Below are 27,821 nucleotides of genomic sequence, written 5' to 3'. Positions count from 1 at the left end.
TAACTGGCCGCTTAAGAACCTCAATTGGTCTAATGGCTGGTCACCTGGCACTTTCCCTATCGCTGGTCAATGCCAGCGACAGCGAGAAGGTGACGGAGCATGTTAACACCCTCTTCGCCTCCCCTTTCGCCTTCCCTGTGTCCCTGGGGTCCTGTAAGATAGAAAGAAATCCCACAACACCAGTTTAAAGTCCCGATAGGTTTATTTGTAGCAAAAGCCGCAAGCTTTTGGGACAGCCTGTCCCTTCGTCAGGTGGCTGGGAGTTCTGATCGTAAAAAGGACACAGAGACACAAACTCAATTTACATGCATAATGATTGGAATGTGAATCTTTACAGCTAATCAATCCTTAAAGGTACAGACAATGTGAGTGGAAAGAGCTTTAAGCACAGGTTAAAAGGATGTGTATTGTTTCCAGACAGGAAAGTTAGTGAGATTTTGCAAGTCCAGGCAAGTTGTGGGGGTTACAGATAGTGTGACATGAACCCAAGATCCTGGTTGAGGCTGTTCTCATGTGCGTGAAACTTGGATATCAGTCTCTGCTCAGCGACTCTGCGCTGTCGTGTGTCCTGAAGGCCACCTTGGAGAACGCCCACCCAAAGATCAGAGGCCGAATGCCCATGACCACTGAAGTGTTCCCCAACAGGAAGAGAACACTCTTGCCTGGTGATTGTCAAGCGGTGTTCATTCATCCGTTGTCGTATCGTCTGCATGGTCTCCCCAATGTACCATGCTTCGGGACATCCTTTCCTGCAGCGTATCAGGTAGACAACGTTGGCCAAGTTGCAAGAGTATGTACCGTGTACCTGGTGGATGGTGTTCTCACGTGAGATGATGGCATGCTTATCGATGATCCAGCATGTCTTATAGAGGTTGCTGTGGCAGGGTTGTGTGGTGTCGTGGTCACTATTCTCCTGAAGGCTGAGTAGTTTACTGCGAACAATGGTTTGTTTGAGGTTGCGCGGTTGTTTGAAGGCAAGAAGTGGGGGTGTGGGGATGGCCCTGGCTAGATGTTCATCTTCATCAATGAGATGTTGAAGGCTCCAGAGAAGATGTCGTAGCCTCTCCGCTCCGGGGAAGTACTGGACGATGAAGGGTACTCTGTCCTCTGGTGGCCAATGTTGTCTACCTGATACGCTGCAGGAAAGGATGTCCCGAGGCTTGGTACATTGGGGAGACCATGCAGACGCTTCGACAACAGATGAATGAAGACCGCTCGACAATCACCAGGCAAGACTGTTCTCTTCCTGTTGGGGAACACTTCAGCAGTCATAGGCATTCGGTCTCTGATCTTCGGGTAAGCGTTCTCCAAGGTGGCCTTCAGGACACACGACAATGTAGAGTCGCTGAGCAGAGACTGATATCCAAATTCTGCACACATGAGAACGGCATCAACCGGGATCTTGGGTTCATGTCACACTATCTGTAACCCCCACAATTTGCCTGGACTTGCAAAATCTCACTAACTTTCCTGTCTGGAAACAATACACATCCTTTTAACCTGTGCTTAAAGCTCTTTCCACTCACATTGTCTGTACCTTTAAGAATTGATTAGCTGTAAAGACTCACATTCCAATCATTGTGCATGTAAATTGAGTTTGTGTCTTTGTGCCCTGTGTGTGATCAGAACTCCCAGCCACCCAACGAAGGGACAGGCTGTCCCAAAAGCTTGTGGCTTTTGCTACAAATAAACCTGTTTGGATTTTAGACTGGTACTGTGGGATTTCTTTCTGTTTCACCCCAGTCCAACACCGGCATCTCCACATCATGACTTTCAGGACAGCCTGTCCCTTCGTTAGGTCCTGTAAGATCTTAGGCATCATGTCAATAGCTACAGAAGAGGACAATCAAATCTATTTGTTATCATGAACTAATGACTTTAATTTACAGATCAGCAGTGTGACTTTCTTCATATCTCCTCTGATAATGATATATCTATTACATCCGTACGCCCAGAGGAGGAACAGAGCCGTGTATCTTATCTGGGTCATGATCATGTTAGTAGGTGAGTCGCACAGTATAATATCTCTTGGTCAGTGTGCCTGAGTGCAGTCTGCTGCTGAAAGACAAGATGTATTTGCCTGGGTTATATTAATCAATATAATGATTTCTTGCCTTATCTTACCCTGTTTCCAGTATTACCAAGAAAATATACCCATATCATTGATAAGAAATGCAGTTAAGGTATTCCGTACTGCAGGTCTTTTTAAAATGATGTTGGGCTAATTTAATTTAAACTGAGCCACATAGAGCAGGCAGGCCGGTGCTGGTGGGTCAGGAATTGATTTGTTTTGTCAGCGGGCTTTGCTATGACTGCCATCCCCTTTCGTGTATTCCCCAACTACAGACAGAGTGCAGGCAGCCCGCACCCTGGCAATGAAGGATCCCTCTTTAGAGGAACCCAACTGGAGGTTGGAATGCCAGCAGGAAACCTTGATTGTGAAGGCTTGTGGATGCAGATACATAGAACATAGAACATTACAGCGCAGAACAGGCCCTTCGGCCCACGATGTTGCACTGACCAATTAAAAAGCAATGACCCTCTAACCTAAACCAATCCCTTTCCATCCATAAACCTATCCACGGATCTCTTAAACGCCCCCAAACTAGGCGCATTTACAACTGCAGCAGGCAGGGCATTCCAATCCCTCACCACCCTCTGGGTAAAGAACCTACCCCTGACATCCGTCCTATAACTACCACCCCTTAATTTAAAGCTATGCCCCCTCGTGCTAGCTTTCTCCATCCAAGGAAAAAGGCTATCACTGTCCACCCTATCTAAACCTCTAATCATCTTATATGTTTCAGTAAGGTTGAAATAACACAAGTGGGAAGGTTGCCCATAAATGGGATGACACGGTGGCACAGTGGTTAGCACTGTTACCTTACAGTCCCGGCTTCAATTCCAGCCTTGGGTGGAGTCTGCATGTTCTCCCCATGTCTGCGTGGCTTTGCTCCGGGTGCTCCGGCTTCCTCCCACAGTCCAAAGATGTGCAGGTTCGGTGGGATGGCCATGATAAACTGTCCCTTAGTGTCCCAATATGTATAAGTTGGGTGGATTAGCTGTGGGTTACAGAGATAGGGTGGGTGAGGAGGCCTGGGTAAAATAATCTGTCAGAGAGTCAGTACAGGCTCAATGGACCAAATGGCCTCTATCTGTAGGGATTCTAGAAGTGTCAAGGGGAATGAGGAGAGAGTGAGAACATGGTGTTGAGATAGAGAATCAACCATGATCATAATTAACAGGTTCGAGGGCCAAATGGCCTACTCCTGTTCCAACTTTCTATGTTTCTCTGCTTCCCCAGAAGTCATGCTGGAGGTGGGGATGCTCAGAAACAATATTTGCTTCCTCTGGATGGGAGGGAGCGGACAGCCACCTAGACTAATGGCTGGACGTCCTGGAGACAGCAGGAGCAAGGTGTCCAGAACCCGGATACTTTGCTGGGAAAAGTGAAACGGCGCTATAAGGTCAAGAAAGCTGGTGGTGGATCTAATCACACTCTGACCTCACATTCTTTCCCACCCAGAGGGCGGCAGAGATCTGGAACTCACTGCCTGAAAGGGTGGTAAAGGCAGGAACCTGTGCCTTATAAGTCAGAGCATACAAGGCCATGGACCAAGTGCTGGAAGATGGGATCAGAATAGATAGGTGCTTAATGGCGCAGACATGATGGGCCAAATGGTCTCTTGCTGTGCTGTAAAACTCTATTCTACACAGCATTCAACTGATTGATGCGCCTTACAGTTCCACACATTCCTTCTTCTCCAGACAGCTTCTCAAATTTCAGCTTCCACAGCCAAGACACACACACACACGCACACACGTGCATACACACACACACACACACACATGCACACACGTGCATACGCACACACACACGCGCACACACACATGCGCACACACACATGCACACACACACACACGCACACACACATGCACACACACATACGCACACTCACACATGCACACACACACATACGCACACTCACACATGCACACACACACATGCACACACTCACACACATGCACACACACACATGCACACACTCACACATGCACACACACACATGCACACACACTCACACACATGCACACACTCACACATGCACACACACACATGCACACACACACACATGCACACACACACACATACGCACACTCACACATGCACACACACACACATGCACACACACACATACGCACACTCACACATGCACACACACACACATGCACATACACACACATACGCACACTCACACATGCACACACGCACACACAAACACATACGCACACTCACACATGCACACACACACACATGCACACACACACACATGCACACACACACACATACGCACACTCACACATGCACACACACACACTCACACATGCACACACACACACGTGTGCACACACACATGCACACACACACACATGCACATACACACACATACGCACACTCACACATGCACACACGCACACATGCACACACACACACATGCACATACACACACATACGCACACTCACACATGCACACACACACACTCATACATGCACACACACACACGCGCGCACACACACATGCACACACACACTCACACATGCACACACACACACACACGTGCGCACACACACATTCACACATGCACACACACAAACACGCACACACACATGCACACACACACACATGCACACACACACGCGCACACACACACATGCACACACACACGCGCACACACACACATGCACACACACACACGCGCACACACACATGCACACACACACATGCGCACACACACATGCACACACACACATGCACACACACACACGCGCACACACACATACACACACTCACACATGCACACACACACACACACACTCACACATGCACACACACACACTCACACATGCACACACACACACTCACACATGCACACACACACACGCGCACACACACATACACACACTCACACACATGCACACACACACACACACTCACACATGCACACACACACACTCACACACACACCCTTGTCCTCTTGCCCTCTCATACCCACCCTCCCCGTTATCATATATAATTAGAAAGTCAAAAGTCAAAATACTGCGGATGCTGGAATCTGAAACTAAAACAGAAAATGCTGTAAAATCTCAGCAGGTCTGACAGCCTCTGTGAGGAGAGAATAGAGCCAACGTTTCGAGTCTGGATGACCTTTCATCAGAGCTGAGAGCAAAGAGAATCACTGGAGATTTATACTGCGAGGGTGGGGGATGGGAGTGTGGAGCATGGAATGGAACAAAGGGAATGTCAGTGAAGATGAAAAAGGCTGCAAAAGGTGTTAAGAAGCGTTCATTAAGTGATCAGAATGCGTGAATGGCACAATAGAGGTGCAAGGTGTTAAAGGACTGCCTGAGGAATGTGACAGTTGCCCTGAAGTGGGCTGGAGGGTGGGGTTGGCAGGAGTGGGGGAGGGAGGGCGTTGCCAGAAGGAGAGCTGGAATGGAAAGTGGAAAAATGGAAGTAAGAAGGATAATAAACATAGTAGTGTCACAGTGGCACAGTGGTTAGCACTGCTGCTTCACAGCGCCAGGGACCTGGGTTGAATTCCCAGCTTGAGGTTACTGTCTGTGTGGAGTCTGCACATTCTCCCCATGTCTGTGTGGGTTTCCTCCGGGTGCTCCGGTTTCCTCCTACTGTCTGAAAGACATGCTGGTTAGATGCAGTGACCTGAGCTAGCGCCAGAGTGCGGCGACTAGGGGAATTGCACAGTAACTTCATTGCAGTGTTAACGTTAGCCTTACTTGTGACGAATAAATAAACTTTAAATTTAAAAATGGATGAATGAGATGAGGAGAAGAAAGAGAACAAAATAAATGGAAATGGGGTGAGAGTGGAGGGGAGAGTTCATGCTCTGAAGTTATTGAACTCAATATTCAGTCCAGAAGGTTGTAAAGTGCCCAATCGGAAGATAAGGTGAAGATAAGCAGCTCTAAACAGAGCAGCTGGATGCATGTGCTCTTGGAGTCAATGATAATAAATCTCCTACCCATAACCAAACCCAAACCCCACTCCTCCGCAAGATATGGCAGAAAATTTTCTCAAGTTTTCTTAAGTAAAATCATGAAGGTCTGAAGTTTCCACAGCTTGTAAATCTCTCCCACTCCCTGCTGTCTGAATATTGGAAGATTGGTATGTTTTGGGATTTATCCACACTGAAGTTCGCTTTCTTGATTAGTACAATGGGGTTGTTCCATTTAACATGAGTGTATGTTTGAGACTTCACTTAACTAGTTTACATTCGCCCACTCTGAACCACACCTGCCACCTACTGGCATGGATACATTCAAAAGATTCAAATTCTTCAGATTGGAGTTCTATGATTCAGCATTACCCTGCAACCCGTTTTTGTATCATCTTCAAATTCTTCAAAGCCATTTCTACATTGGAACAGAAACGGCCCCAAGATTGGTCGCTGGAGGAGGGGGAGTGTGGGGAAAGGAGGGTTGGGAAGACCCCAACTATGACATTTCCCATGTTGAAAAGTTATTGATAACTTTTTGGGAGGCAATGCACTTGTGATATTATCGTGAGACTTTTAATCCAGAAACTCAGCTAACGTTCTGGGTTTGAATCCCACCACGGCAGATAGTGGAATCTGAATTCAATTAAAAACAAAATCTGGAATTAACCATCTACTGACGGCCATGCCACCATTGTCAATCGTTGGAAAAACCCATCTGGTTCACTACCTTTAGGGAAGGAAATCTGCCGTCCTTACCCAGTCTGGCTTACATGTGACTCCAGAGCCACAGCAATGTGGTGGGCTCACAACTGCCTTTGGGCAATTAGGGATGAGCAATAAATGTTGGCCGAACAGCGATGCCCATGTCCCACAACTTCTTACTTTAGCCATAGGTTACTGACATAGAGCATTGTCAAAAGTTTCACCACTATGAGAAAGGAACTATCGTTGCACCGAGTTATCCCCAGACTCTTAAACTGGAACAGCATTTCGCTGTGTTGCTACTATACGGATGGAGCACATCATGGAGCTTTACAAAACGGGCTGTATAAAAAAATATAAAGCCAAGGATTCCACCACTTCTGGCTGTGGAATGTGGAGGGTTGACAGCAGTTGTGAAGGTCAGTTCAGGACTGTCCATGTTCTTGTCCATTACATCCAATAATTCCCTCCAAGCAGAGACAAAAATATTAGAATGTGAGAGAACAAACTTGGTGGTGCAGACAATCCTTGGACTTAGTTTAGTTTATTTACTAGCGTCAAAAATAGGCTTATAGTCACACTGCAATGAAGTTACTGTGAAAATCTCTGAGTTGCCACATTCTGACGCCTGTTTGGGTACACTGAGAGAGACTTTAGCATGGCCAATGCAGCTAACCAGCACATCTTTTGGACTGTGGGAGAAAACCAGAGCACTCAGAGGAAACCCACGCAGGCACGGTGGGAACATGCAGACTCTGTGCACACAGTGACCCAAGCTAGGAATTGAACACAGGTCCCTATTGCTGATAGGCAGCAGTGCTAACCACAGTATCACCCATTGCTATAATTCTGATGGAGATGGAAGCTATGGATTTCGAGGCAAACATAGTTCAGAGCAATGACAACCTACATACAGTATCTGGAAGGGAATTGCGCAGTCAATTGCAGAAGCTCCCAATCTCATCCGAGATCAACTAATGCAGCCTAGACCAAAGACTGACATGAGTCATTTCTAGTCACATGTAGTCCAGACCAGGTAAGAATGGCAGATTTCCCTTCCCTAAAGGACATTAGTGAACCAGATGGGTTTTCCTGACAATTGACAATGGTTTCATGGTCATCAGTAGATTTTTAATTCATATCATAGAATCCCTGCAGTACAGAAAGATTATAGAAAAATTCTAGATTTTTTTTCCATTGAATTAAAATTCCACCATCTGCCAAGGCAGGATTCAAACCCAGGCCCCCAGAGCATTAGCTGAGCTTCTAGATTAGTAACCTATCACTAATACTACTAGGCCATCACCTCTCCTAATAACTGAAGTGCTTTTTTAATTTGATACATGTTTCTATCAATCTTTCTTCACAACAGGACTTTTTTCTGCATATTACCACATGACCCTGAGTTACTTTGGTCAGTTGCTAGATGAATTATCTATCCTGTGGGTGTTAGCGATTGGTTACATGCTGTGGTTTCCCAGAAGACACTTACCAACATCTATCAAAAGCAGGTAATAAGTGTTCTGTTTTTAATTTCAATTGCTATTTCATAGTCGACTGTGCAAGCCCAGTGAAGCAATAGTTGAGGCAGAAAGAGGCCGTCAGAAATTTCAGTGCGTGCCACCCACAGATTCTGACAAATTGTTCAAACGGCCAAATAATGGTCACTCAGCGGCCCTAGAAAATTCTGAATACTAAGGAGACATAAATATCTCTCACATCCAGCACTACTGAGGCAGCAGTGAGAGAAAACACACTGTATAACTATACTGTCCCATTGCACCTAATGATGCAACCACCCTCAAATGCAGCAGAAACTTTGATAGATGGTAAAACGGGCAGGGTTCAAATTTCATTGTAAAGCCTGACGATAAAGTTTATTCAAAATCATGGCAGAGTGTCGTACAAACGGTTTGTATGGCAGTACACCACCAGTTAGCACTGCTGCCTCACAGCACCAGGGACCCAGGTTTGATTCCTGGCTTGGGCCACTGTCTATGCGCAGTCAGCATGTTCTCCCCACGTTTGACAGAACACCAAGAAAATAGATTGTTTGTAAACCGTGTGCTCCATTATAGAACTGCCTGATTACATTTTAATTATCTAAATTTTCTACATTCACTCAAAGAAGACTGAATTACAGAAAAGACTGTCCTGTAGAAATACATAGTGCTTTGTTTAAATTTATTTATTGATGTCACAAATAGGTTTACATTAACACCTCAATGAAGTTACTGTGAGAATCCCCTAGTCGCCACACCCCAGCGCCTGTTTGGGTGCACTGAGGCGAGAATTTAGCATGGCCAAATGCACCTAATGCCTTTCCGACTGTGGGAGGAAACCCACGCAGACACGGGGAGAACATGCTGGCTCCACATAGACAGTGACCCAAGTCAGGAATCAAACCTGGGTCCCTGGTGCTGTGAGGCAGCAGTGCTAACAGGTGTACTGCTATGCAAACTGTTTGTACAACAACTTGTGCCATGATTTTGCATAAACTTTATCGTCAGGCTTAACAATGAAATTTGAACCCTTATAAATGGCAATTGCCCTGTAAACATTCAGCAATCATACTGCTGTTGCATGTCTTACACCACAGGTGGCAGTGTACAGCCTCCCCATTCTAAAGTGCTAAACCTTTTCTCCCTGTCTACCTTTATCGCTTATAAATGTCTCCTCTAGCTTCTGGCTGCCTGCAACCGAACCCCTCACCCCACCTCCCATTTCCATTGCCTCCCAGCCCCAAGCTTTGTCCCTGGTGACTTTCCTCATTGTGCTCTATCAACTTTATCGGTCTTCCCTCGTCACAGATTCATGACCCTAACCCAAGCCTGATTTTAAAAAAGGCACTCGACGGGCTTATCTTGGCTCTGGTCCCATACAGGCAGCACATTTTAATGATTTTTGGCCTCTTTTGCCTTTGGAGCCTCCGTGCTTTTTTACACCCCTTCGCACAGGTGGGATTTTCTGGTCCCCGCTGGGGTCAAAGTGACTGTTGAATGTCTCACAGTCAGACCCTTCCCCTCAATAAAATTCCGCCCCTTTTTTTGTACTTACTGGGCCTCTGCTCCCCCCTTCCCTGTTCTGCTGCATTTCCCCTCCGCCTAAACCCTTCCTCAGCCCCAACTATTTAAAGTTCCTCCTTCTGCACATGTTCCCTGTAGTATAAGGGTGTTCGGCGTAACAAGGGTTAATGTGGGAGTGGGGAATACAGTATTGCCCACAGCATTCCCCATCTAGAGGTCACTCCTGCTTCTCAATCCATCACTCTGGCCCTAATTGCTTACACAGAAACAAATCCTGCTCTCTCCAGGGCACATTATTTAAAAATTCTATTTCCTCAGGAATGGTCACCAAATGTTTTCTTCATTCCCATCTAGCTCTCTGTCACATCTGCCAACTTGATAGATACAGCTCCGTTACATTAGTACAGTTACATAAATACCAGCCTTTACCCAACACGTAGTCACCTGTACTTTAGGAGATTCCTTGCAGTTTGAACCATTCTAAGGTTACCTGCCAGCTATTTATAACTTGAATGTAGGCTGTATGACATAATGCACTATAATGAATAATTCTCAGTTGCTCCATTAATTTCTTTGGCCCAGTATGTTGTCACGAGTATAGCACAATGTAGGGCGAAAAGTCAGAATTAAAGAAAGAACAGAATGCGGGTCCAATTAGGGCTAGGGTTTCCTCATTGGGGCTTAGTCTGGAAGTTACACCCATAAACTGTAATGTCCCAACCATGTTGGGGGTTCTGGGCTTTTAACAAAGAGAAAAAGATGTGGGGTGCGATTTTTAAGTAAGGATAAAAAATCGGACTTCGCGACTGGTCCATTTTTATGGCCTAATCAAGCCCTGCGCCTGGGAACGGCGTGAGGCCAATTATGCAAATATTAATTTGCAACTCTTTAGCAAGCCAGGGACTCAGTTGCCTGGGTTCACTAAAGTTTCTGTCCCCGCCAGTGGATATCCATATCAACAGGGATCACATATTGTCCTCATCAAAGGGGATCAGGCGTGATGGCCTGCCAGACTTTTTACTGTGTTTACGCCAGTCCAACGCCGGCATACCCACATCATGACTTGCTGGTAGGATCAGAGGCCATTGAAGGCCCCCTGGGAGATAGGGGGCAGGGGAGTACTCCTTGGGCAATGCCAGCCTGACTTCCTAGCAGAGCCCAGCAATAGTGAGGGAATGGCATTCTATTTCCAAGTCTTGATGGTTTGTGGTTTGATGCGGAATCTGCTGGTGGTGGTTTTCCCATGTGTCTGTAGCTTTGTAATTCCAGATTTATTAACCGCATTTAAATTCTACCATCTGACATGGTGGTTTTTTTGAACCTACGTTTCCAGAGACTTAATCTTTGTCTCTGGATTACTAGCCAAGTGACATTACCACTATGCCACTGCATTGAGTTAAAAAGACTTGGGCATATTGTAATTATAGTAAGAAGTCTCACAACACCAGGTTAAAGTCCAACAGGTTTATTTGGTAGCAAAAGCCACTAGCTTTCAGAGTGCTTGCTGCTCCTTTGTCAGGTGAGTGGGAGTTCTATTCACAAACAGAGCATATAAAGACACAAATTCAATTTACAAAATAACAATTGGAATACGAGTCTTTATAGATAATCAAGTCTCAAAGGCATAGACAATGTGAGTGGAGAAAGTATTAAGCACAGGTTAAAGAGATGTGTATAGTTTCCAGACAGGAAAGTTAGTGAGATTTTGCAAGCCCAGGCAAATCATGGCAGTTACAGATAGTGTGACATGAACCCAAGATCCCGGTTGAGGCCGTCCTCATATGTGCAGAACTTGGCTATCAGTCTCTGCTCAGCGACTCTGCGCTGTCGTATGTCGCAAAGGCTGCCTTGGAGAACATTTACCCGAAGATCAGAGGCTGAATGCCCGTGACTGCTGAAGTGTTCGCCAACAGGAAGAGAACAGTCTTGCCTGGTGATTGTCAAGCGGTGTTCATTTATCCACTGTCGTAGCGTCTGCATGGTCTCCCCAACGTACCATGCCTCGGGACATTCTTTCTTGCAGCGTATCAGGTAGACAATGTTGGCCGAGTTGCAAGAATAAGTACTGTGCACCTGGTGGATGGCATTCTCATGTGAGATGATGGCATCTGTGTCGATGATCCGGCATGTCTTACAGAGGTTGCTGTGGCAGGGTTGTGTGGTGTGGTGGTCACTGTTCTCCTGAAGGCTGGGTAGTTTGCTGCAGACAATAGTCTGTTTGAGGTTGTGCAGTTGTTTGAAGACAAGAAGTGGGGGTGTGAGGTTGGCCTTGGCAAGATGTTCACCTTCATCAATGACATGTTGAAGGCTCCGGAGAAGATGTCGTAGCTTCTCCACTCTGGGGAAGTACGAGACACCATCTCCCATGTTTGGGAGTGTCCTGTTGGGGAACACTTCAGCGGTCATGGGCATTCAGCCTCTGATCTTCAGGTAAGCGTTCTCCAAGACAGCCTTCATGACACACAACAGCGCAGAGTCGCTGAGCAAAGACTGATAGCCAAATTCAGCACACATAAGGACGGCCTCAACCGGGATCTTGGGTTCATGTCACACAACTGTAATCCCCATGACTTGCCTGGGCTTGCAAAATCTCACTAACTGTCCTGTCTGGAGACAATACACATCTCTTTAACCTGTGCTTAATGCTGTCTCTACTCACATTGTCTGTGCCTTTAAGACTTGATTATCTATAAAGACTCGCATTCCAACCATTATTTTGTAAATTGAGTTTGTGTCTTTATATGCCCTGTTTGTGAATAGAACTCCCACTCACCTGAGGAAGGAGCAGCAAGTGCTCTGAAAGCTAGTGGCTTTTGCTACCAAATAAACCTGTTGGATTTTAACCTGGTGATGTAAGATTTCTTAATGTGTTTACCCCAGTCCAACGTCAGCATCTCCACCTCATATTGTAGTTAGGCATGTATATCACTTGAGGTTAAATTTACATGCTCTTTAAAGCCACACACAGATATATATTCTCACTTCTGGCTGCCTAAAGAACAGAGTGTCCAAAAGCAGGACATTTTTAGAGTGTGCTTTGCATCATTTGTTTGAAATATTTTGCTCCATTAAAATGAATGGACAATCCAGCTATGCATTTGATGGTGTTAGATTTACTATCCCCTTTGCCACTTGCGCACTGACCTATTCCCGCGTTCACAGAATCATAGAATCCCTACAATTCAGAAGGAGGCCATTTGGCTTATCGAGTCTGCACCAACCACAATCCCACCTAGGCCCTATTCCCTTAACCCTACATATTTACCTTGCTAATCTCCCTGACATTAGGGTCAATTTATCATGGCTAATCCATCTAACCCATAAATCTTTGAACTACGGGAGGAAATCGGAGCACCCGGGGGAAATTCCACACAGTCACCTAAGACCAGAACTGAACTTAGGTCCCTGGTACTGTGAGGCAGCGGTGCTAACCACTGTGCCACCGTGCCGTCCATCTGGGCAACTTTTGATCCCACCTGACCTGGATTGGTCTCAACCACAACTGCCCAAAGCACTCGACCCAAAACCTGGCAAAACCTGCAATCTGGCATGACTTCTGTCTCAAGGCCAGTTTTGAGAGAGTTTCCATCTAACTGGGTTTCAGCCAGGCCGAGGGCGCAAATCCAGAGTAAAGTCCAGGTCCAAATATCTGCTCCTCCTCACAAGCCACATTGCCAGTTCTACGCTCCTGACACAGACACGAGAAAGCAGCTTACGACACCCCTTAAATTAAAAGAGAAAAGCTAGAAATACTAAAAGTCCAAAATAAAAATGATAACCACAGGACCATTTCAATTTCAGTAGCTTTTTGAAGAAGAAATTAAGCTTGGAAAGTAATCCAACAGGTCAGAATTAAACAAAATATGATTCCCCCCACCTTCCCCCCCCCCCCAATCTCAGGGTGGCATAGCGGTTAGCATCGCTATCTCACAGCGCCAGGGACCCAGGTTCAATTCAATTCCTGGCTTGGGTCACTGTCTGTGTGGAGTCTGCACATTCTCCCCGTGTCTGCATGGGTTTCCTCTGGGTGCTCTCATAGTCTGAAAGATGTGGGGGTTAGGTGGATTGGCCATGCTAAGTTCTCCCTCAGTGTACCCAAACAGTCGGAGTGTGGCAACGAGGGATTTTCATACTAACTTCATTGCAGTGTGAATGTAAGCCTACTTGTGACTAATAAATAAACTTTACTTTTCTCTTTCTTCAGGAAGTCTTTTTCACAGATTGTCTTTATTACTGGACTGCTGAGCACAATTCTGTCGTTTTACAAACCAACCGTGAACGCTTATGCACTGAATTGCGTCGCCTTCCACATTATCTATGTGATTTCACTTGAATTAAAAATGTAAGCGCTTTACAACAAGTCAGTATTAAGCCCGAAAACTAGATCTGCATTGAAACTTATCATTAATCATGCGTGAATCAAGTTTTATTTTTTAACAGCTAACCAAAATATCCCAACAGATAACTGGGCCCAATTTTAACTCTGTGCATTGGGCGGGATTTGAATGAGTTAAAATCTGGAATTAAGAGTCCAAAGATGTGTGGGTTAGGTGGATTGGCCACGCTAAATCGCCCCTTAGTGTTAGGGACACGAGCTAGGGTAAATGCATGGGTTATGGGGATTGGGCCTGGGTGGGATTGTGGTCAGTGCAGATGGGCCAAATGGTCTTCTTTTGTACAGTAGGACTCTATGATTCTGTGGAGAGTGTTGTGTGGTGTGTCTGGAGCAGGTTGCATTGTTTCACAACTGTCCCAGTGTCTTATGTGACCCAGCTCTGACAAAGGGTGATCGGGATTCGAAACGTCAGCCCTTACGGATGTTGCCAGACCTGCTGAGATTTTCCAGCATTTTCTCTTTTGGCTGCACGTATTAATTTTGATTTTGTGCCAATTTAAATGATGATGAAAATTCATAAGGATAAGGCATGATTTAAATAAGATGGATCAAATATCTGCTATCTATATATCTTCAATCGTAACAGCTGTTCCTTCACAGTCACTTCACAGCCTTGCAGTGTAGTCATTGTGGTATTTTCAGGAAACATGACTACCCCGAGTTCTTTGCAGCATTTACCAGGTTTTTTGTAATGATGTTGACTGAGAGATAAATAGTGAGTTCTCCTGCTATTCCATGGAATCTTTTATATCCATCTAGGAGGCCAGATGATAGTTTAGTTCAAGTGTAAATCCAAAAGCTGGTGCTACTGACTGTGCAGCATCCCCTCTGCACTAGGTTATCAGCTCTCTGGTGAGTCTGGAAACCCACAATATTCTGACTCTGAGGGGGAAGTTCTGCCACTGAGCCATGGCTGACATGGAAGGCGATTTGTTGCTCACAGAATGTAACAACCGAGAACTCCTTTCTCAGTTTCCGGATCACACAACTTTACTGCACTTTCTAAATGCAGTGAATGCACATTTGAGAAGCCAATTGAAATGCACCAGTAATAAAGATGCACTTGATGAATACAGAAACAGCTATTTAACTCATAGAAAGAGTGCACAGTGCACTGTACCAGGTTATGGGCCGGTTGAGGAGGACTCATTCTTTTTGTCAATTCTGAAGTTTGGGAGCTTGCAGTTGATTGCCATTTTAGATATTCTGGGCTCCTGTAGCCATCTGTTGTATTTAACACTGCTTTGGAAGTACTGACAGAAATTGTAGGACGTATTCAATACAACAGAAATTCCACATGGTTTGCTCACCCCAAATGAACCCAGCAACCTAAAGTCAGAGTCCTAGAGGTATACAGAACAGAAACAAGCCCTTTGGTCCATGCTAACCAGATTTCTGAAACTGAACTAGTCCCATTTGTCTACGTTTGGCCCATATCCCTCTAAACTTTTCCTATCCATGTACCTGTCCAATTATATTTTAACTGTTGCAATTGTACCTGCCTCCACCACCTCCTCTGGCAGCTCATTCCATAGACGCACCATCCTCTGTGTGAAAAAGTTGTCCCTCAGGTCCCTTTTAAATCTTTTGCCTCTCACCATAAGTTTATTTATTAATGTCATGAGTAGCTCACATTAACACAGCCATGATGTTACTGTGAAAATCCCCTGGTCGTCACGCTTCAGCACCAGTTCAGGTACACTGAGGGAGAATTTAGCATGGCCAATGCATCTAAACAGCACGTCTTTCAGACTGTGGGAGGAAACCAGAGTACCCGGGGGGAACCCATGCAGACACGGGGAGAACGTGCAGACTCCACACCAATAGCGACCCAAGCCAGGAATCAAACCCGGATCCCGGCGCTGTGAGGCAGCAGTGCTAACCACTGTGTCACCCTTAAAGTGCTTGAGTCAGAACATCTAGGGAATCAATAAACATTTTGGCAGGACAACAAACACAGAGAGTCTTAGAGCTGGGCAGAAAAGGCAAAGTACATCAAATATGTAGGGGTGAAGCAAGCTATTAGCATTGGGGCAAGCATTCAGTGTAAACTTTATGATCTAATTGAGGCAGGATGTAATTCCAGTTAAACGCATTGAGCTTTTGTGCTTATCTTTCAGATGTACAGATCAGAGAATAATTAACCTAGCCTTTGTGACTGTGGCTTGGTGGCTTGTGGCGATTTTCTGCTGGCTAAGTGATCGTTTGCTCTGTGCTTTCTGGAGACAGATAAACTTTGACTACCTCCACAGCTTCTGGTAAAAACTGCTTTAAACAAAAAGTTTTCTTTACACACTATTTTAAGTTTGTTTATTAGTGTCATGAGTAGGCTTACACTAACAATGCAATGAAAACAATGTGAAAAATCCCCTGGTCGCCACACTCTGGCTCCAGTTCCAGGTACACCTAGGGACAATTTAGCACAGCCAATCCACCTAATCAGTATATCTTTTAGGAGGAAACCAGAGCACCCAGAGGAAACCCATGCAGACACGGGGGGAACGTACAAACTCCACACAGACAATGACCTAAGCCAGGAATCGAATCTGGGTCCCTAGTGCTAGTGAGGCAGCAATGCTAACCATTGTGCTGTACTGTTATTATTTGGGAGCTATGGTATTTATTCAAAGTAGACATGACAGATGATGATAATTGCCACATTTTGGGATCTTTCCCTTTTTTTTAAGGTACTTTCCTTACCGATTTCCAACTTCCTTTTACCTTGCATGTTTCTTCAGAAGCATCGAGGCCTGGGTTAGCTTTTCATGACATTCCCAGGGCATTACACTCAAAACTCTTCCTGCTAATTAACTGTGGGAATGATCTTTCTTCCAGCTGCAAAAAAAAAGACAAATTCAACATCATTTTCAATTTGGACAGTCACAAAAATATATCTTAAAACCCCTGGATCTTCCATGGCAATGCCCTGAGTGTGTCAGAAGATCCACTGGTGGGTAACATTTTATTATGTTGGATAACAGAAAGTGCTTTGTAATATATTAGACTCTTCCTCAGAGAAGGACTACAGGGAAGCAGGGAATGGGGTGAGAAGGATGCCAAGACAGGACAGGCCTAAAGAAATAGCCTCCCCACACTGCCCGGAGTCAAAATCCTGGGATTCTCCCTACAGTACAATGGGTATACCTACATGAGCTGCAGTGGTTGAGAAGGCCATTCATTGTCACTTTCCCAAGGATTGTAAGGGATGGACAATAAACATGAGCCTTGTTAGTGGTGCTAATATCCAGTCAAGAGTGTGATAGGCAAATAAAACGGCTGCAGAAGTAAAATGGAATTCGAAGTGAAAGGCCATTAAAAACATAGAAACTAAAGACAGGCATAGGCCATTCAGCCCTTCGAGCCTGCTCCACCATTCATTTTGATCATGACTGATCATCAAATTCAACATCCTGATCCCACCTTCCCCTCCATATCCCTTGATCCCTTTAGCCCCAAGAGCTATATCTAATTTTTTCTTGAAATCACACAATGTTTTGGTCTCAACTACATTCTGTGGTAGTGAATTCCACAGATTTCCACTCCATGGGTGAAGAAATTTCTTCTCAGTTCTAAAAAGTTTATCCCCTTATCCTGAACCATGACCCCTATTCTGGACTCCCCCACCATTGGGAACATTCTTTCTGAATCTACTCTATCTAATCCCGTCAGAAGTTTATAAGTTTGTAAGAGATCCCCTCTTCTGAACTCCAGTGAATACAATCCTAACCAACTATCCTCATATGACAAATCTGCCATCCCATGTATCAGCCCGGTAAACCATTGCTGCACTTCCTCTATAGATAGGACTATTAGGGCCTTGATATTCTAAGGTTAGAATAAAAGTAAAATTTTGTTCAATATTCATAGGACTACTTACAGCATTTTGATTAAAATCAAATAAAGATTGAGACTGATGAGCTTCTGGGCAGCCCAGATTGAGCAAAATGGGAGTCTGATATCAGCATGTAGTGGAGACTGTCACTACATTGTGTCAGGAAAGTACCGATATAGGAAGTTGCCATTATAACTGTTCAACATTTTAAAATTATACATGTTGAATTCAAAGATCATTTAGAAGTCTTAATTATAGGAAGTAAGGTTCTGGAACAGGAAACACCAGCCATTCTCCTATAGCAATGTATGTGGACAATAAAGATCGAGTGTAGTCTTCAGTTGAAGTGGGGTTACAGATCAGAGTACAATAACGCTAGGGTGAGCCAGAATTAGTTCACTCATCAAGCAAGGAGAGTGCAATTACAGCAAATTTTACACAGACCAGCATTTATTGCCCATTCCTAATTGCCCTTTAGATGGTGGTGGTGAGCCGCCTTCTTAGAACCCTAGAACCATAGAAGTGATACAGCACAGAAGGGGATATTCAGCCCATCTTGTCCATGCCGACCCAAAGACACACAGGTGCTCTTTCTAAACCCATCTTTCTGTACATGGCCGATTAACCCTGCAGCTTGTAGCAGCTGCGGTGCAGATCCAGTCGCTGTTCTGCAGCACTGAGCCCCACAGGACGCCACTTGAAACAACTTTCCATTCAGAAGGGTGGCCATTGACCACTGGTATATGAGGTCACTCAGAGGCTCCAAGTGAGAGCAGCATGGAGAAGGTAACTGACCATGTTTCAAGCACCAATGGCCTGGTTAGTGCCAGGTGAGGAGAGGCGTCTTGACATTTTGATGTTTGGGTGCATTGGCCAAGTTAAGTCCTCTTTTAGTGTACTTGGACAGGCACCGGAGTGTGGTGACTAGAAGATTTTCACAGGAACTTCATTGCAGCATTAATGTACTTGTGATACTAATGAATAAACTTAAACATAAAGCTTGTACGATGATTGTCCCTTGAAGGGCATCACAGCAGAGTAAGGCTCACCTGGCCTGGGTGAACAATCAGGACTCAGCCTGGGGTAATGACATAGTCCTCCTAGGCAGAGGTGATTTAGAGCTAGCTGCAAGCTCTCGAAGATCGCTAAGTAAATCCCAGTATGTTTACTAATGAACTCTCTGGAAGTACATTATTATAGTTTGTTATTACTGTGCTGTTTATACAAGACCTATGCCTGTTTAATAGTTGATTAATTTGTCCAGCAGTTTATTGTCTGAGCCAGAGTCTATTATAGTGCATATTTCTCTTTCTCAAATTCTCGGAGAACATGTTGTGACAAGTTGCAGTAATCCAGAGAGCAGTAATAAAGGTTCGCTGTTTGACTCTTAGGATTCTCACTGGATGTTGAACAGGAAATGTTTACCGTGGTTCATATGTGATGCAAGATCTTCTTCTGGGAATGATCAGCCACATCAAACCCAATACTTCAACCTCTCATTCACATGCAAGCTCACAGTAATATTAATCTTATGTAACTGGTTGAATTTTGTTTCAACCCAACCACATATGAAATAAAAGCTGTAAACTGAATGCTGGATCCTGGGCTATAAGCAGGAAAGGTTGGAAAAATCCAATAAGTCTGGCATCATCTATGACGAAACAGTTTAATGGACTTGGAACATTAACCTTGTTTCTCTCACCCCTTGATGCTCATAGGATCCCTTTTCAATCATAGAATCCCTGCAGTACAGAAGAGACCATTTGGCCTATGGAGTCTGCACCAATACTCTGACAGAGTAACTACCCAAGCTCTCCCTCTGCCCTATTGCCATAATCTCATACATTTCCTATAGCTAATCCACCTAACCTACGTGTCTTTGGACACTAAGGGGCAATTTAGCATGGCCAATTCACCCAACCTGCACACCTTTGGACTCTGGAAGGAAACCAGAGCACCCGGGGGAAACCCACTTAGTTACAGGGAGAATATCTGGAATTAAGAATCTACAATTGTCGGATTGCCAGAAAAACCCACTTGATTCACTAATGTCCTTTAGGGAAGGAAATTTGCTGCCTTTACCTGGTCTGGCCTAAATGGACTCAGAAGCCACAGCAATGTGATTGACTCTCAGCTGCCTTCTGGAATGGCCTAACAAGCCATTCAGTTCAAGGGCGACTAGAGATGGGCAATAAATGCTGGCCAACCTGTGATGCTCATGTCCCACAAATGAATTTTTAAAAATGTGCAAACTCGACACAATCACACAAGGCCAGATTCGAACATGGGTCCCTGGCACTGTGAGGCAACAGTGCTAACCATTGTACCACTACGCCGCCAGAATCTTTCCAGCATTTCCTTTTCTTTATTTTAAAGCAAAATGAACACTGATTTTATTCATTTATTTTGGTGTTAGATAGCAGCAGTCAATTGCTGCACTTCTCCAATACCCCCAAGATAGATTGATCCCATCAGTTGATGCTGAGATGTTCCTTGTGGTGTACCTCCTTTTCCAGCCAATTTGCAGATGAAATTGTCACACACCCTGTGGTCAATCTGTTGATGTTAATGGGCAGGAAAAGCAGGGATTGAATTTGATGTTTGCTTTTATTGTGTGAAGGAAACTGAGATGTAAGAATAAACAAATGAAATCATATGCATTACATACCTTATCACATTTCTTTGGTCCTTTATGCAGGCACATCCTGATTAATATCGCAGTTGTCCATGGCATAACACTGTTTGCGTACTTTGATGCATTTTACGAAATTCCTGAGACCAAGCCAGAAGTGAAATATTGGCCCGTAGACATGCAATTCTTGGGGCTACCGTACCTTGCGATACAAACTGAGGATCATCTCCGAAAGTCCTGCTGATGGGAGTTACCGATTGTGAAATGATACCAAACACTTTATTAATCAGTGCCTCCCTATAATTTATTTAAGGTGTTACTGTGGGGTTTTAATGATGGTGGACAGATAGAACTGAATTGGAAATGGAATATTTGTTTAGTTATTTACACAGTTCACGTTATTGTTGGTCACGCATTGTTAACTTGATAGAAGGTTTGGGTCAAAATCTGAAGCCTTGATTTCCACATTAATTATTTCTAATTTATTTATGTTTTTGTAAAGGCTGGAGGATACATTTTTAAAACCTTTACATGCCCGATGTCATTATAATGCACTCCTTAGCGACCTAAGCATGGGTTATCAGTGGGTAGAAGTTCTTTCTCAAAGAATGTGATATTCCAGTTTCCTTCTGCAGGTCGAACGGCAGATTAACATGAGTTATAGGTCATTTGGACTTGATCTCTTGCTCATGGAGAACTTAATGATTAGCACTGCTGCCTCACAGCACCAGGGACCCAAGTTCAGCACTGGCCTCAGGTGGCTGTTTGTATAGAGTTTGCAGGTTCTCACCGTGTCTATGTGGGTTTCCTCCGGGTGCTCCAGTTTCCTCCCACTCTCCAAAGATGTGTGAGTTAGGTTGATTGAGTGTGCTAAATTGCCTCTTAGTGTCAGGGGGAATTAGGAGGGTAAATACATGGGGTTATGGGAATAGGGCTTGAGTAGGATTGTTGTTGGTGCAGGCTCAATGGGCCAAATGGCCTCCTTCTGCACTGTAGGGATTCGATGATGATTCTATGAATTTGAGAGACCAAACCTTCCTTCTTTCCCTCGATTTCGGGAAAATAGCTAAATTATTAATTAATTGCAGATATGTCGGTATGATCGTATCTCACCTAATTGCAGTGCGGGACTAATGAGCCACAAGCATGAATTTTTTTTACTCAGTGCGCAATTCATAGAATAACGGAAGGTACAACACTGGAGAAGACCATTTGAACCATCTGGATGTATTTACTCTACTTCTGTACTAAAGCAAAATCCTGCAGTTGCTGTAACTCTGAAATAAAAATCAGAACTGCTGAAAATATTCATCAGGTCAGGGATATTTCCAGCAATTCCTCCATCCTCCAAATTCCAGAAACTTCCTTATGTCATAGAATCCTACAGTGCAGAAAGAGGCCATTCAGCCCATCAAGTCTGCATCAGTCACAATGTAAATGTGAGGTTATCCACTTTGGTAGAAATAATAGTAGGAGGGATTATTACTTAAAAGGCGAAAAGCTGCAGCATGCTACGGTGCAGAGGGACCTGGGGGTCCTTGTGCACGAATCGCAAAAACTCAGTTTGCAGGTGCAGCAGGTGATCAAGAAGGCAAATGGAATGTTGGCCTTTATAGCGAGGGGGATAAAATATAAAAGCAGGGAGGTCTTGCTGCAACTGTACACGGTACAGGTGAGGCCGCAGCTGGAGTACTGTGTGCAGTTTTGGTCACCGCACTTGTGGAAGGATATATTGGCCTTGGAGGGAGTGCAGAGAAGGTTCACTAGGCTGATACCGGAGATGAGGGGGTTGGTCTATGAAGAGAGATTGAATAGACTGGGTCTGTACTCATTGGAGTTTAGAAGGATGAGGGGGGATCTTACAGAGACATATAAGATAATGAAGGGAATAGATAGAGTAGAGGTAGAGAGATTCTTCCCACTTAGAAAGGATAGCAGGACTAGAGGGCACAGCCTCAAAATAAGTGAGGGGGGACAGTTTAGATCAGAGTTGAGGAGCAACATCTTCACTCAAACGGTGGTGAATCTCTGGAATTCTCTGCCTGTTGAAATGGTGGAGGCTATCTCGCTGAATATATTTAAGTCACGGGTAGATCGGTTTCTGATAGACAAGGGAATTAAGGGTTATGGGGAGAAAGCAGGCAAGTGGAACTGATCCACTTCAGATCAGCCATGATCCTTTGAATGGCGGGACAGGCTCGAAGGGCTAGATGGCCTACTCCTGCTCTTATTTCTTATGTTCGTATGTTCACCCAGGCCCTATCCTCATATCCCTACATACTTACCCACTACTCCCTCTAACCTATACATCCCAGGACACTAAGAGGCAATTTAGAATGGCCAAGCAACTTAACCCATGCATTTTTGGACTGTGTGAGGAAACCAGAGCACCAGGAGGAAACCCATGCAGACATGGGGAAAATGTGCAATCTCCACACAGACAGTAACCCGAGCCGGGATTCGAACTCAGGTCTCTAGAGCTGTGAAGCAATAGTGCTAACCACTGTGCCACCCTTGTCCTCCTATGTTTATCCAATTACACTCTAAATGACGTTCTCAATTACCACTCAGGATAAAACGTACTTCGTTCTGATTACTATTTTGCAATCGTATCATTTTTCTGAGAATTGTTTGTGCGGAAACAACTCTTGAATATTTTCCTTTTATCTCCTTGTGATAACTTGAGAGACCATGTCCCCATAATACTGATTCACTAACATGGAAGCGTCTTTCACTGCTTGTCACTGCACAGCTGTTCAGAAGGTTGGGAACCTGAGTACAACACCTGCATTAATCCTCCTCTTGAGTTGGCAAAGTGATGAAAGTATGTTCTGTCAGGCCAGCAGTTCTGATAAGATAAATTCAAAGTGGGAGCAACAGAAAATATATGCTAGGATTCTCCCCAAAAAATTCTAAGTTCCCAACATGTGAGAAAATGGAAGTAAATCCTGCCGGTTTCTTTTAGCCAGAGTGAATTACTGACACTCTGAGCATCGCAGGGTGCCTCAGCCTGATTCAGTCTGGAAAGTAGGGGGCAGGGCCCGCTGCTAATCATACGGAAATGTCAGTTTGAATGACACTTCCATATGGTAATCAGCTTCGTGCTGATTTCCAGCACGGAGCTGATGATGCCAAAAACACTTACCTTGGGAGACGCACGGAGGCCGTCACGCCTGACGTGAGTCCCGCAAAACAGCCGCTGCTGATGTCCGTCCCAGCCCGCTGTGCTCCTGGAGCAGTGCAGATGCCTGGGAGAATCACCCCCATAAGCTTTGGCATGTGATTCAAAAAGTTAAAAGCTGTAAGGTTACAAGGAAAATTGCCTGGTTGTGGGCATTAGAGTGTACAAAGTTATGATGGACGTGGATAGGGTCGATAGGAAGGAATTTTTTCCAATTAGTAGAAGGGTCAATGAGCAAGGGGCAGAGATTTACAGCAAGGGGCAGGAGATGTAGGGATTTGAGGGAAAGTCTTTGCACCCAGAGGGTGGGGGGGATCTGGCTGTCACTGCCTGAAAGGATGATGGTGGGGAGGGGGGGGGAAACCCTCGCAATATTTAAGAAGCATTTAGATGAGTGCTTGAAATGCCAGAGCATACAAGGCTACGACCCAAATGCTGGAAAATGGCACTAAGATAGGTATTTAGAATCATAGAATGCTCCAGTGCAGAAGGAGGCCATTTGGCCCATCGGGTCTACACTGGCCACCATCCCACCCAGGACCTATCCCCATAACCCACTCAGGATAAAACGTACTTCGTTCTGATTACTATTTTGCAATCGTATCATTTTTCTGAGAATTGTTTGTGCGGAAACAACTCTGAATATTTCCCTATAACGTTACGTTTAGGCAGGATTCTGACTTAGAGGCGTTCAGTCACAATCCCACGGATTCGCACCATTGGCTCCTCAGCCAAGCACTTACCCTAGCTGGCTCCCCCCCTGACGCCGAGGGGCAATTTAGCATGGCCAATCCAGCTAGCCCACCTATCTTTGGACTGTGGGGGGAAACCAGAGCACTCGGAGGAAACCCACGCAGACACGGGGAGGACGTGCAAACTCCACACAGACAGTGACCCAAGCCGGGAATCGAACGTGGGTCTGTGAGGCAGCAGTGCTAACCACTGCACCACCCCTTGTGCTACCGGTGCCGCCCCCTGCACTTGATGGCTGGTGCAGACTCAAATGGTCTCTATTTTGTGCTGCAAAAGACTCCAACAGACCAAGAACAACCGAGAAAATCAGCAAAAGTTAGCAACAGTTTAAAAAGTCCTGAATACAATACTAAAAAAATGGACAAATTGAATGCCAATTGTAGGCTTTTAACTGGGGCCATGGATTTTTGATGGCCGACTAGCATGAATTCTGGATTCCAAGAATTTGACTGATGCATCTGGGAGCTAATTCCACAATTCACCTCAAACTGCAGTCCAGTGATACTGTTAGGATGTGATAACAAGTAGCTGCACTGAATGTGAGTGGGACAGAGACATGTTATCATTAAAGTTCCAGAGCAGACCCACTTGTACTATTACTTGTACTGCAGGACAGAAAAACAAACAACTGTTATTTTTTTCAGTTGCAGGTAGAGACATTTCTGAAGTGAGTGTATGGAATAAAATCAGGATATTTGTTGAGAGAACTTGCAAGTGTGTGTTGCCAGAAATGTTGACTTTTAGCTCTTTATTTGGTGCATTTTGGTGCTGACCTTATGGTGCAGAACTCCCTACTCACCTGACAAAGGGGCAGAGCTCCGAAAGATAGTGGCGTTTGCTACCAAATAAGCTTGTTGGACTTTAACCTGGTGTTGTGAGACTGCTTACTGTCTTTCCAATTGAGGGCAGGAAACAGGGGATGGGTCTGTTTCCATGTCCTGATCTGTTCCTGGGAGCAATACATATTAGGATTTTGACGGGGCTATCCTCTTAATTGGCATGGAGACCGGTTCCCTGACAAATTGAGAGCGGCAGGTAGGCTTTCGAAACCACAGGCCCAATCAGAGGTCTTTCCAGCTTCAGAAGAGCACGGGGCTGCAATAAGTGCTAGGTAAATAAGAGGGCATTTCAACAGGAAGGTGAAGTGGGGGAAATCCCTGTACAGGGAAGTCTTTGGATGCACCCCCACCCAAGAAGACAGAGGTGAGTCTGTTGACCTGCCAGGAGTGCTGGCACCTCAGCCTGCTGCTCGGTATTCCCCCCCGCAGTGTCTGCTCCCCCCATTGCGTCAGGAAACTGGAGGCGAATTGGGAAATCCCAATTGACATCCTTAACCTTTAACGTGAGCCTAATTGGGTCCCACTTCATGGCAAATGATTAATGCCAGAGTTGGGAAAGTGACATACCGGCCCATTTCCGGTCCCCATTCCTGATCTCAGCAGGGCCCAATAATCCTGACCTTGGAGTCTACTATAAACCCAGAAAAATAAAATCCCAAAAGGTAACATCCTTTTTAAATTTAGAAACAAAATGGTGTCTTAGATTTCAGTATCAACATCCTGGCATTACAAAACGTTCTGTTATTGAACAGAAACTGAACTGGACAAGCCATCTAAATATTGTGGCTGCAAGAGCAGATCAAAAGCTAGGAACCCTGCAGTGGGTAACTCAGTTCCTGACTCTCCAAAGCTATCTGCAAGACACAAGTCAGGAACGTGATGGAATACTCTTCACTTGCCTGGATAAATGGTGCTCCAACAACACTCACAAAGCTTGACACCATCCAGGACAAAGCTGCCTGCTTCATTGCTAGTCCTTCCACAAACATTCACACCCTCCACGACCAATGCACAGTAGCAGCAGCGTGTTCCATCTACAAGATGCACTGCATGAACTTTTCAAGGTTCCTTAGACAAACCTTCCAAACCCACAATCACTACCATCTAGAAGGACAAGGTCAGCAGATAGCTGGGAACACCACCATCTGGAGGTTCCCCTCCAGGTCACTCACCGTCCTGACTTGGAAATATTTTGCTGTTGCTTCACTGTCACTGAGTTGAAATCCTGGAATTCTCTCCGTGACAGCAACCTGGGTGTCTCTACATCTCAGGGGCTGCAGTGGTTCAAGAAGTCAGCTGCTCAAGGGCAGATAGGGATGGACAATAAATGCTGATGTCCAGCGATGTCCACATCCCATAAATGAATTCTTTAAAAAGTCGAATTTGTGAGGGTATATTTCCTTGTATTGTGAATGTAATCCAACCCCCCATGCTCATTTGACATGGACAATTAAATATGCCAGTGCTTTGACTTGTGGTTTCATCTGTTTCCCTTCCCATGAAAGTTAGTGGTGAGTTGCCATCTATATTCATCCTGCTTCTGATCTGCTTGACAACTTTTATATGGCGTCTAAACGATTACAAAATCTTCTTATTTTGGGCTCTCTTCCTCCTATTTCTTCCTTCTTTCTTTCAAACCAAACAAACCCACTTCAACTTATCGGCTGTCTAAAGGGAAGGAAAAGCGTGGCTTTTATGCATCTTAAATTTCCTGAAAACAAGTCCATGCTGGGATTAAATGTCCTTTAAAAACTATGTCATCTGGGATATTTCCTCGGTGTCAACCAAATAAACAAGCACGCATCAGTAACTATGATGGTCAAATTTGAAATATTTTTGATGAAAGGCATATCTTCCTGGCCAGTTCACATCTCTTAATGTTTCTTACCAGTGACAGCCTGAGGGTCATAAACCAACTAATTTGTTTATCTCTTCACTGACTTCACAAACAACTGTGATCCATTCATCTGTCTCTTGCAACGCTGCCAGATTTATGACATTTGCAGTTTTGCTGTCAATCAGCCAATTGTGGTTTCTGATTCTCTTACTTAATTTGTGATCCCGAATTCCCCAGGATATTAATATTAATCCTTTAGGTCTCCCCAGTATTCGAGGCTGTCTTTCAATATCCATCCCTTTTGCAAAAACTGAAGCAAAACACTTACTGTTTGTTCTTCTCTCTCTCACAAACTCGTGTCCTTTTTTTTATTAATCCTTTGCCCATCTTATTTTGTTCTTATTCTGCAGATGTGCCCAGATAACATTTTGGGTTTTGCTGACGTGTCTTGGGCAGAATTTTGCCAATTTGTAATATTTATTATTGACCAAACATTGAAGCCAGCCGTCTGGGATTATTCTTAACAATTGAGATCTGGAGTGTTAGTGAGTTATCAAGTGACAGCCCAAAGCTAAGATCTCATGGATTCTCGGGAATGGCTAGAT

The 27,821-nt window shown here is 44.8% G+C and overlaps 1 protein-coding gene across 3 annotated transcripts in view; it reads left to right on the top strand.

Moving 5' to 3' along the window:
* Window positions 1-24,131, top strand: part of acer1 (alkaline ceramidase 1) — a 38,311-nt gene extending 14,180 nt beyond the window's left edge. For all 3 annotated transcript variants that reach the window (XM_080213008.1, XM_080213007.1, XM_080213006.1), the window contains 5 exons: window positions 1,890-2,004; window positions 8,093-8,231; window positions 13,951-14,088; window positions 16,263-16,400; window positions 20,673-24,131. In XM_080213008.1, coding sequence (XP_080069134.1) covers window positions 1,890-2,004; window positions 8,093-8,231; window positions 13,951-14,088; window positions 16,263-16,400; window positions 20,673-20,850 — 708 coding nt within the window. In that variant the 3' untranslated portion in view covers window positions 20,851-24,131. The remainder of the gene's footprint in view (window positions 1-1,889; window positions 2,005-8,092; window positions 8,232-13,950; window positions 14,089-16,262; window positions 16,401-20,672) is intronic.
* Window positions 24,132-27,821: the final 3,690 nt, after the last annotated feature.

Source organism: Carcharhinus amblyrhynchos, chromosome 26 (genome assembly GCF_965287045.1).
Source record: "Carcharhinus amblyrhynchos chromosome 26, sCarAmb.v2.hapA, whole genome shotgun sequence".
In the NCBI taxonomy this organism is placed as follows: Eukaryota; Metazoa; Chordata; class Chondrichthyes; order Carcharhiniformes; family Carcharhinidae; genus Carcharhinus; species Carcharhinus amblyrhynchos.
The sequence above is the reverse complement of the archived record's forward strand: the minus strand, read 5'-3'. Positions and strand labels throughout refer to the sequence as shown.